Source organism: Populus alba, chromosome 7 (genome assembly GCF_005239225.2).
Source record: "Populus alba chromosome 7, ASM523922v2, whole genome shotgun sequence".
NCBI classification, from domain to species: Eukaryota; Viridiplantae; Streptophyta; class Magnoliopsida; order Malpighiales; family Salicaceae; genus Populus; species Populus alba.
The window spans coordinates 13,598,137-13,610,233 of NC_133290.1; the positions used below are offsets into that span (position 1 = coordinate 13,598,137).

At 35.2% G+C, this 12,097-nt stretch overlaps 1 protein-coding gene and 1 long non-coding RNA gene across 5 annotated transcripts; one reads left to right on the forward strand and one right to left on the reverse strand.

Annotated features, from left to right (window-relative positions):
• Nucleotides 1-9,412, forward strand: LOC118040355 (transcriptional corepressor SEUSS-like). Of its 4 annotated transcripts, none has more exons than XM_073410543.1 (10): nt 1-31; nt 2,024-2,919; nt 3,005-3,124; nt 3,577-3,625; nt 4,310-4,524; nt 4,636-4,704; nt 6,086-6,183; nt 6,888-6,981; nt 7,535-7,607; nt 8,248-9,412. In XM_073410543.1, the coding sequence occupies exons 1-10, from the start codon at nt 16-18 to the stop codon at nt 9,201-9,203; spliced, it is 2,586 nt and encodes an 861-aa protein (XP_073266644.1). In that variant the 5' UTR covers nt 1-15; the 3' UTR covers nt 9,204-9,412. The 4 variants fall into 4 exon arrangements, with proteins under 4 accessions (XP_073266644.1, XP_034903166.1, XP_034903165.1 ...); XM_035047275.2 differs by lacking the exon at nt 1-31 and adding an exon at nt 1,385-1,580 and having other exon boundaries at nt 1,921-2,919; XM_035047274.2 differs by lacking the exon at nt 1-31 and adding an exon at nt 1,385-1,580.
• LOC140955820 (uncharacterized) lies at nt 7,871-10,873 on the reverse strand. Its single transcript, XR_012170374.1, has 2 exons — nt 9,749-10,873; nt 7,871-9,638 (listed from the first exon to the last, which is right to left on the reverse strand). It is a non-coding gene; the product is annotated as an uncharacterized lncRNA (long non-coding RNA).
• Nucleotides 10,874-12,097: the final 1,224 nt, after the last annotated feature.

Sequence of the window (12,097 nt, forward strand, 5' to 3'; positions counted from 1 at the left end):
GAGGCTCAGAAACTCATGCAGTTGAATCCAGGTAACAGGCATCTCTTGTCATTGTCTACCCCTGTAACATTTGTTGATTTGTAGGCTGAAGGGTTCTGAAAATCAGGAACTGAATAATGTAAATCACAATGTAGAATCGTTGTAATGATGGTTAGAGCATTAAATGAGAAGAAGGTTTTTCACAGAATTTATCTTTAACTTCATCAATTTTAATTTTAATCATCAGAAAATCAAATAAAGTGGGTACATGACAAGTTGTTAGGTTGAATTCCATCTTTACTCGACACTCCCACAGTTGCATTTTCAGCAGGTGCTCGTGATAGAAGCCACAATCTAGCTGTGTTGTTGAAGTAGAAGATGAATGCACAGCAGCATCTTTAGGAAGGGCTTCAGGAACTAGTCCTGCATGCAAAAACTCAATGTGGAAAGAGAGACGTTAATTCCTTTTATATTCTGCTCAAAAAATAGCAACGATGCCAAATGGGCTGGTTTGCGTCTTTTTTTTTACCTTTTCCAACTGTAAGAGTATATGAGGTTAGTTTGCATGTCAAAAATAGTCCTTCATCTTTATAAACGACAGTCAATTTAAACCTTATAATGATAATATAACTATCCTGTCTCTAGCCCTAGGATTCTATCTTTATAAACATCAAAAAAAAAAAAAAAAAATCATTACATTTTTTATATTAAAATTTCAAAACACTCATCAAAGTTATAATAAAATTCAAATGGAGAGTGAATCCTCTTGCAGACATGCCCTTTACTTTGTTATTACTTGCAATCGTTCTTTTAAATTTTTTTTTTTAGTTTTAAATTTTTTTTTTATTTTTCAATTATTTTGGTGTTGACATTAAAAAAAAAAATTTTAAAAAAAATTTATTATAAAAAAATCTCTACTATATTTTCAAACAAACCTATGGATCAAATAATTTTATGCAATAAACCCAATAGTTTTATGAAAACAAGTAGTTTTTAATAATTTCATGTTATAAAAATAAGAATTATTTAGTCCTGTGATTAACTTCTGAAAAAAGTAATATATTCATTTAAGATTACTTGTACGGGTATAAAAATTCAACCCAAATTAGTGTTATTAAATCTCTCATCAATATATATCTAGGTCAGGTTTTATATTTATATTAAATTGGATGGTTTTACCTGAGTGATCTAGTTAAAATATAAATGAGACCAGTATGATTTTTTATTTTTTAAAACTATATTATTTTAATTTTTCTTAAAAAAATTTAATTTAAAATTAACTATTTAATCCGAATTAATTCACCCAGATACGGACTGGGCCGGGTTTTAGACCGCGCTCTAAATATATATGCTCAGATCTCTCTATATACTTTTTGGTCCACTTAAACCTCGTCATTGTAGCATTTGTGTCCTTTAGCATATTTATTTTCTTTTACCTTTTCGAATCATCATCATAGATTTTTTTTCTCTCTCTACTCCAAACACTGCCACACAGCCCTTTTCACTCACTCTCTGTTTAGTGTGTTAAACGCTCAGAAAACATTCTCACTCTCTCTGAAGATTGCCATTCAATTGCGTTGCCTATAAACCAACACTTGTGGGTAATTGCACTTTCTCCCTCTATCTGGTGCTAGCTGGCTTCTACTTTCACATTCATTTACTACTTTCTTTCATACGTTTTGTAGTCTGTCTGGTTCCTGAGAAAAAAAAAAAGAGAAAGAAAAAAAGAAAAAATGGGTTTCTCTTCTAAAGCTTTCTTCTGTTTTATATAATAATCTGAGGCCCGAATTTGTTGAAGGTTTCTTGCGATTCCTTGGTTATGTCCTATTGTCCGTGGAAAACCTGCTGCATTCTCTTTTGTTTATGGTTAATGTGTGCTGTAATTGGCTTCAAAGGTTTAAGATGCTGAATTTTTATGTTTTTATTTTTTGGGTTGTTTAGATAAGCTCATTTGGGAAAATGGGTGTTGATAAAAATTCAAGCTTGCAGTGAAAATTTCTCGTCATTTTGTGAAATGAAATATGGTTGTGTTTTCTGGGTTTAGGCCAAAAAATGATACCAAGTAGGCCACAGACTCCAATCGGTGGTTCCCAGTCTGTTTCACCTGTGCTTTTGAGATCAAATTCTACCATTTTGGGGTCTCAAGGAGATGGTTCCATGCAGCCAGGTCAGTATAACGTGAATTTGGTTGGAAATTCTCCCAGTGCGTCTTCTCTTATCAATCAGGGTTTTGGGAAAGGTGTTTCAAGCTCTGGACTTTCTGGTTTAGAGTCTACTATTATTTCTATGGTAGCTAATGATGTGGGTTTCAGCTCATTGTTTGATGGTTCCAATATGGTGAGTTCTGCTTCATCTGGAAAAATTCAAAGCAAGCAAATTTCTAACCCATCTGTTAATCACCAACCTCAAGTTCAACAATTTGAGCCACACATGATAAAACACGGGCAGAAGCAATTCCAGTCCATTCGAGGCGGGCTGGGCGCCATGGGACCTGTAAAATTGGAGCCACATGTAATAAATGACCAGATTGCCCCCCATCGTAGGTTGCAGTCCTTGCAGAGTCTGGGTTCAGTGAAAGTAGAACCACAACAGAACCGGATTGGAACAGGCATTGGACCTGTTAAAGTGGAGAATCAACTTTCCGTTCAATCGGTTTTCCAACAGCAGCAGCAACAGCAGCAGCAGCAGCAGTTCTTCCAGATGTCCAGGCAGTCTCCTCAGGCTGCTGTCTCACAGATGAATTACTTACAGCAACATCAGATTCTGCAGCTGCAACAACAGCAGCAACTTTTGAGGGCATTTCCTCATCAACAGCCCCAAATACAACAGTTTCAACAGCAAAATTTGCCAGTTAGATCTGTTGCAAGACCACCGTATGAACCGGGAACAGGTGCTAGGCGATTGACTCAATACATTTATCAGCAGCGGCATAGACCTCAGGTAAAATTGTTTGATTCCAGGAGAAAATGTGTTCTGTCAGTTTTTGGCTTTTTACTTGTGTTTGTAGTGACTGGTCTTTATGTAGGATAACAAAATTGAATTCTGGAGGAAATTTGTGGCTGAGTTTTTTGCTTCCAATGCAAGGAAAAGGTTATGTGTTTCGTTGTATGGAAATAGCCGCCAAACAAATGGTGTTTTTCCTCAGGTATGCTGTTATATAGATGAATATAATTGACCGAGGAAGATAGCATGATGTTTTCTGAGGGGAACCGGGGGATAAGGAACAGAATATCTTTGGTTGACTTACACCATTGCTTTTTAACTTCAATACTTCTACGCTGGATTATGTTGTTCAATTTAATGTAAAAGAAATGATGAATAAATGCATTTAGGAGAGAATGAGCGGTAAAATGCAGAAGTTTTGAGCTTGGATTCTCTCCTGTGCTATGTGTAATTCTACCTCTTAAACAAACACTGCCTTATGTGTGCAGTTGTTTTTCTTTGAGTTTTTGTAGACTTCATATTCTTCACAACACAATGGAATCATGACCAAATTGGAATGAAAACGTAGGGTAAAATATGAAGTTTTTGAGTAAGCATATCTTTTGAACTTCTATTGACATTAGAAAATTTTGAAATTTAATGGAAATGTTGCAGGATTTGTGGCACTGTGAGATATGCAATTGCAAACCTGGTCGTGGTTTTGGTATGCTACTTTTACTTACAGCCTCCACTTTTTTTGTTATTTGCCATTGATTTGTTAGAGTGGCACTTAGTGATAAGCAAAATATGCTGTTTATCATATCTTTGCTATCATTTATTCAATGTTTCTACTATATTTTGCAACTTGTGGATCAAAAATCAAAATGTTGCATGTTTATATGCGATGCTCTGTAATTATGCATGTGCAATTTATTAAGATTTCTAATATTTTTCTGTATCAAGATTTTAAAAATTTCATCTTAATGGATGCTTGACCCATTCAAAGCTGAAAATCATCTGATAAATATTCACTCATTGAATTCATGAGGCATTTATTGCAATCCATTTCATTGTTTAAAACTTAGCCTTGTTAGGCACTTGGATCAGTTTTGAGGGGAAGTAGATTTGTGAAGAGAGAGTGCAGAAAGAAAAATCAAATGTGATGTGAATTTGCTCAAAGGAATCAAAGTTTAGAGTTTCTCTCATTCTTTGGATTAAATGATGCAGATATGAATTTGCTTACAAATGGATGGAAAAAACACGTAGTCTCCAACAAACTTTAAAGTACTAAAGATAACAATTTATGAAAAGCGAAGGAATTGTGTCATCCTTTTCTTTTCCTTTTCTGAAATAATATTTGAAGTCTTGTGCAATTCTCATTCTTTGGTTCTTGTTTCTGCAATTTCAGAAACAACTGTAGAGGTTCTTCCTAGGTTGTTCAAAATCAAATATGATAGTGGCACTTTGGAAGAGCTTCTTTATGTAGATATGCCTCATGAATATCAGAATGCAAGTGGTCAAATTGTACTTGACTATGCAAAAGCAATACAAGAGAGTGTTTTTGAGCACCTTCGTGTTGTACGCAATGGCCAACTTCGTATCATTTTCTCTCCAGATCTGAAGGTTTGGGCGTTGATAAATTGCACCTGGGGGATATTTGAAACTATATACTTTTATTATTAACTATAAATATCATTGATGCCCTAATTATCTTTGTTCATCCACGTTCTCTAGATTTGCTCTTGGGAGTTTTGTGCATGCCGCCATGAGGAACTTATTCCGCGAAGGTTGATTATACCTCAGGTTGCTAATTTAGTGCTTCTAATTTGTATTGTAAATTATGTTTTCTCTTGAGTGGGGATCTTGGTGCAGCTTTTTTGGAATCTTTGGATTAGGTTATCATGATTAATTTAAGCTTTCACATGCGCTATTCAATTCTCAGAATTTATGGTTGAATGTCCTTTTTCTTTCCATGATCAGAACTTAAGTTCTAATGAATATAGAGATTGCATGAAAGTAGCTGGAAAATTTCCTGCCTCAGAAAAGCAGCAAGCTACACTGATCTAGGAAAGTAGAACATATAGAAATTTGGAAATTAATGATGCAATGAAACCTTAAGGGTGTGTTAAGTAAAAACAACTTCCTCTTTTCTTTTCTTTTTTCAATGAAAAATTGGAAAACATGTTCATTTATTGAAAACGAAAACGATTTTTTCATTTGAAAAAATAAAAAAATACATCAAGATTACAACACTTTTTCATAAAAAATAAAAACCATAATTTATAATAGTCATCTTACTATTTTTTGTTTGTGGTAATCTAATTATAGACTATTAATTTTATTTTATTTGAATTAAGAACTATAATGAAAAAGTTATATTGTTACCTTAAAAAAAATATTTTATAATCAAAATTAAATTTGACACTAGCTAAATATGATTTTTTTTTTTAAATATTTTACCTAGCTAAAAAATGCTTGTGTGTGTATAAAATTATATTGTTCATGTTTTTTATTCATTTGAAAAACTTGCATTGGAAAACTGTGGATAACCTCTAAAATGTGGTTTTCTAAACTTAGTATAGATGTGGAAAATTGGAAAACTAGTTTTTTAGTTTTCTAGATAGAGAAATATTGTATTTGAACATGAAGTTCTAGTTTTACATTTTCTGACATCAATTTTCTAGAAAATTGGAGAATTAATCTGTTTTTGAACAGCCCTTAAACTTTTGTATTTACATGATTAGCCATCTAGGGGATAATCCTAACAAGAATTGGTGAAAGGAGAGGTCTTAAATAAATTCCTGAGAAGCTTGGCCTCCTTGTCTGGGAAATTGGTCTCCATTCTTTAGGGAGCGATTCTCTTTTGTCACCTTTCTTTGATACTTAATTGGAAGTGCCCAAGGATGGTCAACATATCCAAGTTTCATCAGCTTGGAGCACATGTGGATGGAATCTCCCTTTATGATACTTCAGATTTAATTGCTGCAATACTTGCCATCAGAGGTCAATTATTCTCTGAATCACAGTTACATAGTTAAATTTTTCTCTGAAGTCTTCCGCTTTCATATTTTTTTCATCTTATGTGATTGCTTATTTTCTGTCCATTTGCACTATTGAGGTGGTAAGGTATAAGGTCTTCTTAAATTCTTGTGTAACTTTTATAGATCACTTTCCTACCTTGCAGGTAAGCCAGCTTGGAGTTGTGGCACAGAAATACCAAGCTTCTGCTCAAAATGCTTCATCGAGCTCTTCTTCACCTGATTTAGAAACTAACTGTAACATGTGAGTTCCTTTTGCTTTGAAATCTTTTGATTGCTGTCACTAGTTGATGGTGGTTTTTTCTTGCCACCGTTATTTGAAATTTCATAATTTGTGTTCATATAATCTGTTAAAAACTTTATATTTTTTTTTTTTTCATTTTTTCTTTGCTGAACAATGAAAATTGCTGAACCTAAGAGTTGACATGATGTTCCCCCCCTCTTTTCCACATGAGTTGCAAGACCTCAAATTTTTTATGTGGGACATGCTCCACTTATGTACATGATTTGCATCATCTGGGACTTTTAGGCATTTGACTAACCACCTTGATGTTGCAACTTGGAAACTAATTCACCCCTGACTATTAGGTCTGCAACATGGATGAAGTTGCATTGAGTAAACTATTGCAACATGGTAATTTAATTCTCTGACTCTCAAATAGGGCCTGATTGTCACTCAGCTAATGGCCTTCATAATGACATCAATGATAGCATCCAGCAACTTGACTGTGACATGATGGCTGTGATAAAGTGTTATGTTTGGATTTTTTTCCTGCATGGTACTTGATGAATATTCAACTCAACTGATATAATTTTAGATGGCTTCTTGTTTGATTTCTTCTTAGATTCTCAATTTGATACATATGTTGATAGGTAAATTAGAGTGGAACTTTTATTTCCTCCTGGTGGCTTTTGTTTGGCTTATATCTATGGGTGTGAATTTTCCAGGTTTCTTGCATCTGCTTGTCAACTAGCAAAAGCCTTGGAGATACCTTTAGTTAATGATTTAGGATTCACAAAAAGATATGTGCGATGTCTCCAGGTATAGTTTATTGCAATTTTCTAATTTCAAATTGGCCATCCTTGATTATTGGACTTGAATAAGCTCATTTCTTTTACATTGGTTATTAGTGCACAGGTTGATTATGTTCTGGAAATGCGAAGGCATAATATTTTACTTGAGTTTCCTAGTTGCCCATGTGAATTCATTTGAATGTGGTTTAAACTTCCTCCCATGCGTTTTCTTTCTAGGCTCTTTTTGATGCCACTGATGCATGCCATCCTCTCTCCTAGCTCTTGGTTCCTTCCTGCTTGATTTGGTCTTTTATTCTTTGTAGCAATAGTGCCTGCCAATTTTACCTACCAAGTGACCTCGCCCTCAAGGTTTTGGATTTGAATTTAAGATGATATATCCTGCCCTAATAAAACACGTGCACATAAGATGAATATGCAACTCCATATTTGCGTGATTGCATTATATTTGAAATGTGGTATCTGCTTCTTGCTCTTTCTGAAAAACGTTGGACTGATCATATCTTGATAATCTAACAAGAACCTTCTTTTTTTTTTTTGCATGTTTACTGAACAACCTGCAGATATCAGAGGTGGTAAACTGCATGAAAGACTTGATTGACTATACAACTCAAGATGCTGGGAAGGGACCAATAGGTAAGCTCAAAGAAACTTCCCCCATTTGGTATACGTTCTTTTTTGACCTGTTCTGATATATTGGCAAATATAATTATCAATCAAATCTTGTCAGCAAAGATTGCCATAAGTTGCACAGTTTGATGTTCTTATCTTCTATTTCTCAATGCTTTTGTGCTGATTGAAACTCTCTCTAAACTTTCACATCTATGTTTAACCAAAAAGGAAATGAAAAAATACCTACAATTTTAATTTTTTAAGAGAAGGGTGCATTGCATATCGAATGATTATTCATCTCACCACCCAAAAATGCATTGAAGTATGATATGCAGAAGTTTCCTTTCCAAAATATAAAAACTACAATCTATGCATAGAGCTTCCTAAAGTTAAAGCTACTAGGTTTTACAAACGGCAAACAAACCAATAGATTGCTAGGACACACCCTGCTAGCTGCTAGGGGATGGCTTCAAAGGTTGTATAACAGAGAAAATGGCTTAAAATATTACTTGACATCCTACATGTGACAGTAAACTTCTCCCATTTGTCCCGAAGTCATCAGAGAGTTTCCTGGAACTATCATATGGAGGCTGTATTAGAATATTTTGACTTGTGGTTAAATAAAGTTCTTACTTCACATAATAACTTCCTGTTTGTTTACCAGAGAGTTTGGCCCAGTTCCCTCGCAAAACCAGGCCATTTTCTGGAGTGCACGATTCCAATCAGCAACCACCTGAGAAAAAGCAGTGTCAAATTACTGGACACACATCGAATGATGATCATCATAATGTACGGGCAAGCATCATGCATCCTTCCGCAAGCAGTGGTGTTGCAAGCGCAAACAATTCCCTCAGCACAAGCTCCACCACTTCCTCTGCCATCACTGTTGGCGGGCTTCTTCACCAGAATTCCATGAATTCACGAATTGAAAATCAGATGACTAGTCCCGGCAGTCCATATACTGGGACTTCTGTTCAGATTCCATCTGCTGGTTCTTCAACCACTTGGCCACCAGCTCAGCCCAACCCCTCTTCTCCCTTCTCTTGTCTGACGCCATCATCATCTGGCAATCCTTCTCAAAGTTCCCACAATACTTTAGCAGCATCAACTGCTATGAACCATGTCTGTTCAGCAAACTCACCTGTTCAGACACCAATGCAACAGTCATCGCAGTCCAATGAGGTTGATCCAAATGAATTTCAGAGCTCTGTTGAGAAAATCATGCAAGAAATGATCTCTTCACAGTTCAGTGGGACAGGTGGTATGGTCAGTGTTGATTATGAAGGAAATAATATGGACATAAATAGGGTCACAGAGTCAAGAAAAAATGTGCTCACCAATGTTCCTTACCTAGAGGGTAATGTGATGAGGAGCAAGTCAATTAATGTAGGTGGAGGATTTGGGAATTTGAATGGTAAGAATCATCTTTCTGCTTCTACCAGCGGAATCACAGCTGAAATGGGGAATGTCTCCGGCACTTTGGCTGGTAGGTTTGCTATGCCAGTGATGGATCATGATACTGGTATGAATCATCAGCAACAGGAACTGGCATATCAGCTGCACAACAGTATTGGAGCAGTATATAGATATCTTGATCCCCAATTTGATTGGACTACCTGAAGAGTGGAGGTAATTTTACTGATATTTTCTTGGTGATAGTTTGGACCTAGTATGATACAATTCCGGTGGTGATACAAGGTGCTCGTGCCATGTGCTGGGGATTGCTCGCCTATATTTCCATTTGACGCTTTCCTGTTTATGATTATATGAATTTTCAACTTGGTGCAAAATGTTCAGTGAAGGAAAACAAACAGCTTATTGTTTTCAAATGAGCTCTTTTCCCTGTTGTTTCAGCTTTACCTTATATTTTAAGTTTACCTTGCTGGGGTGTTTCCCTATGTAGGTCTTTTATCCCTTGCTGGGGTGTTTCCCTATGTAGGTCTTTTATCCCTCTTAAAAGCTTCAAAACGTGAACTCAGGCTTGAGGCACGGCCATTTTTATCTCTTCTATCTGTCGAATTATGTAAAAAATTTCCATGCGTTGGCTGGCTGCAGCTGCATATGGTACAAATATGAACTTTTTCTGCCAATAGGCACTTCAGGCTGACGGATGGACTAGAATTTTATGTTTTCAGAAAGAAGCAACAAGGACAAGGAATACTGACTTGGTAATGAATGCATCTGTGCTGCATTGCTGTTTGTTCCATGTTTCCCTAGGCTATATAAAATTATGCAAGGCCTAATCACTGCTGTTTTGGGGTTTCTTCGAAGCCCAATCACTACAAGAATTTATTACTTAATTTGATAATTTGATTGGGATATTGCTATTAATCATGTATAAATGGTCAAGGATAGTTCTTCAATAGCGTTGGTTTTGGGCAAGCTATGATTGACTAACCGTCATGGATGCATTTTAGCTTAAGCTCAGAGATTTGTGAGATATGCAGAAAGATGGTTCAGCAGATGCATGTAATTATCAAACTACACATCATGATATAAAAACTTGGGACAGCATTGTCAGGGCATACAAGGCAATGGCAATTGTAACTAGAGATTTCTAAAGGACATTTGTTGCGGCTCTTCTCTCTTCAAGCTTCAATGTATTTTTCAATGGCAGCAGCAAGGGTAGCCTTTGGAACTGCACCTGTAACACCTTTCTTCTCTCAGTTCTTGAACATTAGCACAGTGGGGATGCGTGTAATCCAGATACAGAGCCGGCTCCGGCCCTTGTGAGAACTCACATAACAAAGAGTTTTGGCTTCATTTCCATTAAAAACTGAGCACAGTACTATATAAAGGAGGCTAAGTTATGAGAAGCTACATCCCACAGAAGAGAAGACATCATCACTATTGACTATCCACTTGTAAGGGGAGGAAGAAAAAGTCATTCTTAAAAAGGCCAAGGGAAACCACAACTCAGCATTGTTTTTAAGCTCAATTCTGGTGCTCTCTCTTCTCATTTTCTCCATGGCTGAAAGCCGCTTTCTTGATGGAAGTACTTGGCATCATAGTAAAAAAAAATTGAAATTGCAACTGCAACTACTTTACTGTAACTTTATAGTGTAGTGGTTAGACCCTCTAATCGCATTTAGAAATAATTATTTTCAATTCAGTTTGATTTTTATTAAAAAATAAAAAAAACTAAAATCAGTTTCGGTTCAGTTCAATTATTTTTGGGAAAAATCAGTTCAAACCGACCGGCTTGATTTTTTCCGGTTTGACTTGGTTTTTTTTCCTGGTTCAGCTCTGTTTTTCCCCGCTTGGCTCGGTTTTTTCCCGTTTAGCTCGGTTTTTTTCGGTTTGGCTCATTTTTTCCCGGTTTGGGTTCGGTTCGGTGTGATTTTTTTCGGTTCTAGGTTTATAAAACCAAACCGGTCAGTTTTTAAAAATTCTAATCTGTTTAATCAGGTTTTTTTTATAGTTTGATTTTTTTGGTTTTTTTAACTCACTCCTAGTTGTATTATCATGATAGATTGAATTGATCTCCTATTATAGTTAAGCTCCTTTTTTTTTTAATATCTTTTGTTTAAATAAGATATATTTAACTCCATTTTTTCTATGTTGTTGAGCAGTGGGGGGTGATTTGTTGAAGCCCATAACTCCAGAATGTGATGAAGTATTTGGAGTAAGAAGTAATGACACCTGCTCTGACATTACACAATCGTTCAATTTGACCACTGCACTCTTTGATTCTATCAACCCTAATCACAACTGCACTGCTCTCTTTGCGGGACAATGGCTATGTGTTGCTGGATCAGCCTAAGTTGCTCAGTTACTAATCTTGTCCAAGACATTTCAGGGAAAAATAAGTTTGAATAAGGAGATTATGTAATCTCATGATTGTTATTTAAAAAAAAAAAAAAATATTAGATTGGGCTTTTATATTGATTTATGTTTGTAATGTTTATTATGTTGTCCAAGATAAGCAAATAAAATTAAATAAGTGAGAACAATATGTTTAATTTATAAACATCCAATATAATTAGAAAATACGAACTTACAATCATAACAATTTCGAGCATGTACATTAAGCATATATTAAAATTACAATTGATATTAAAACAAGGCTCTCACATGCATATTAATCATACAATATATCTTAGAATAAATTTAAACAAAACTAAAAAAAGATAGCTTGCTTCTTGAAACACTTAAAAATTTATGAAGTTGTGTTGTTATTAAGAATTAATATTTTAGGTTTGTTTGGAAAAACAAGAAAAAATTCATTAAAGAAAACTGTAAATAATTCATTAGGATGTATTTGTCAAACATACCAGAAGAATAAAACAAATCATTTTTCTTCTTTGTAAAATTCTCCACAACCAAAACAAAACTTACAGACCCTACACTATTCAACCCAGAATTCATATTTAAACCCAGAAGCATGCATTTACAAGCCAAACAAAAATGGCACCATTATTCACGTTTTTATCAGTTTCAAACTAACAGATGTTAACTAAAGAGAGCATAGTCCATCAACACAGCATGCAAGACTATCGAAACAAGAAAAAGGA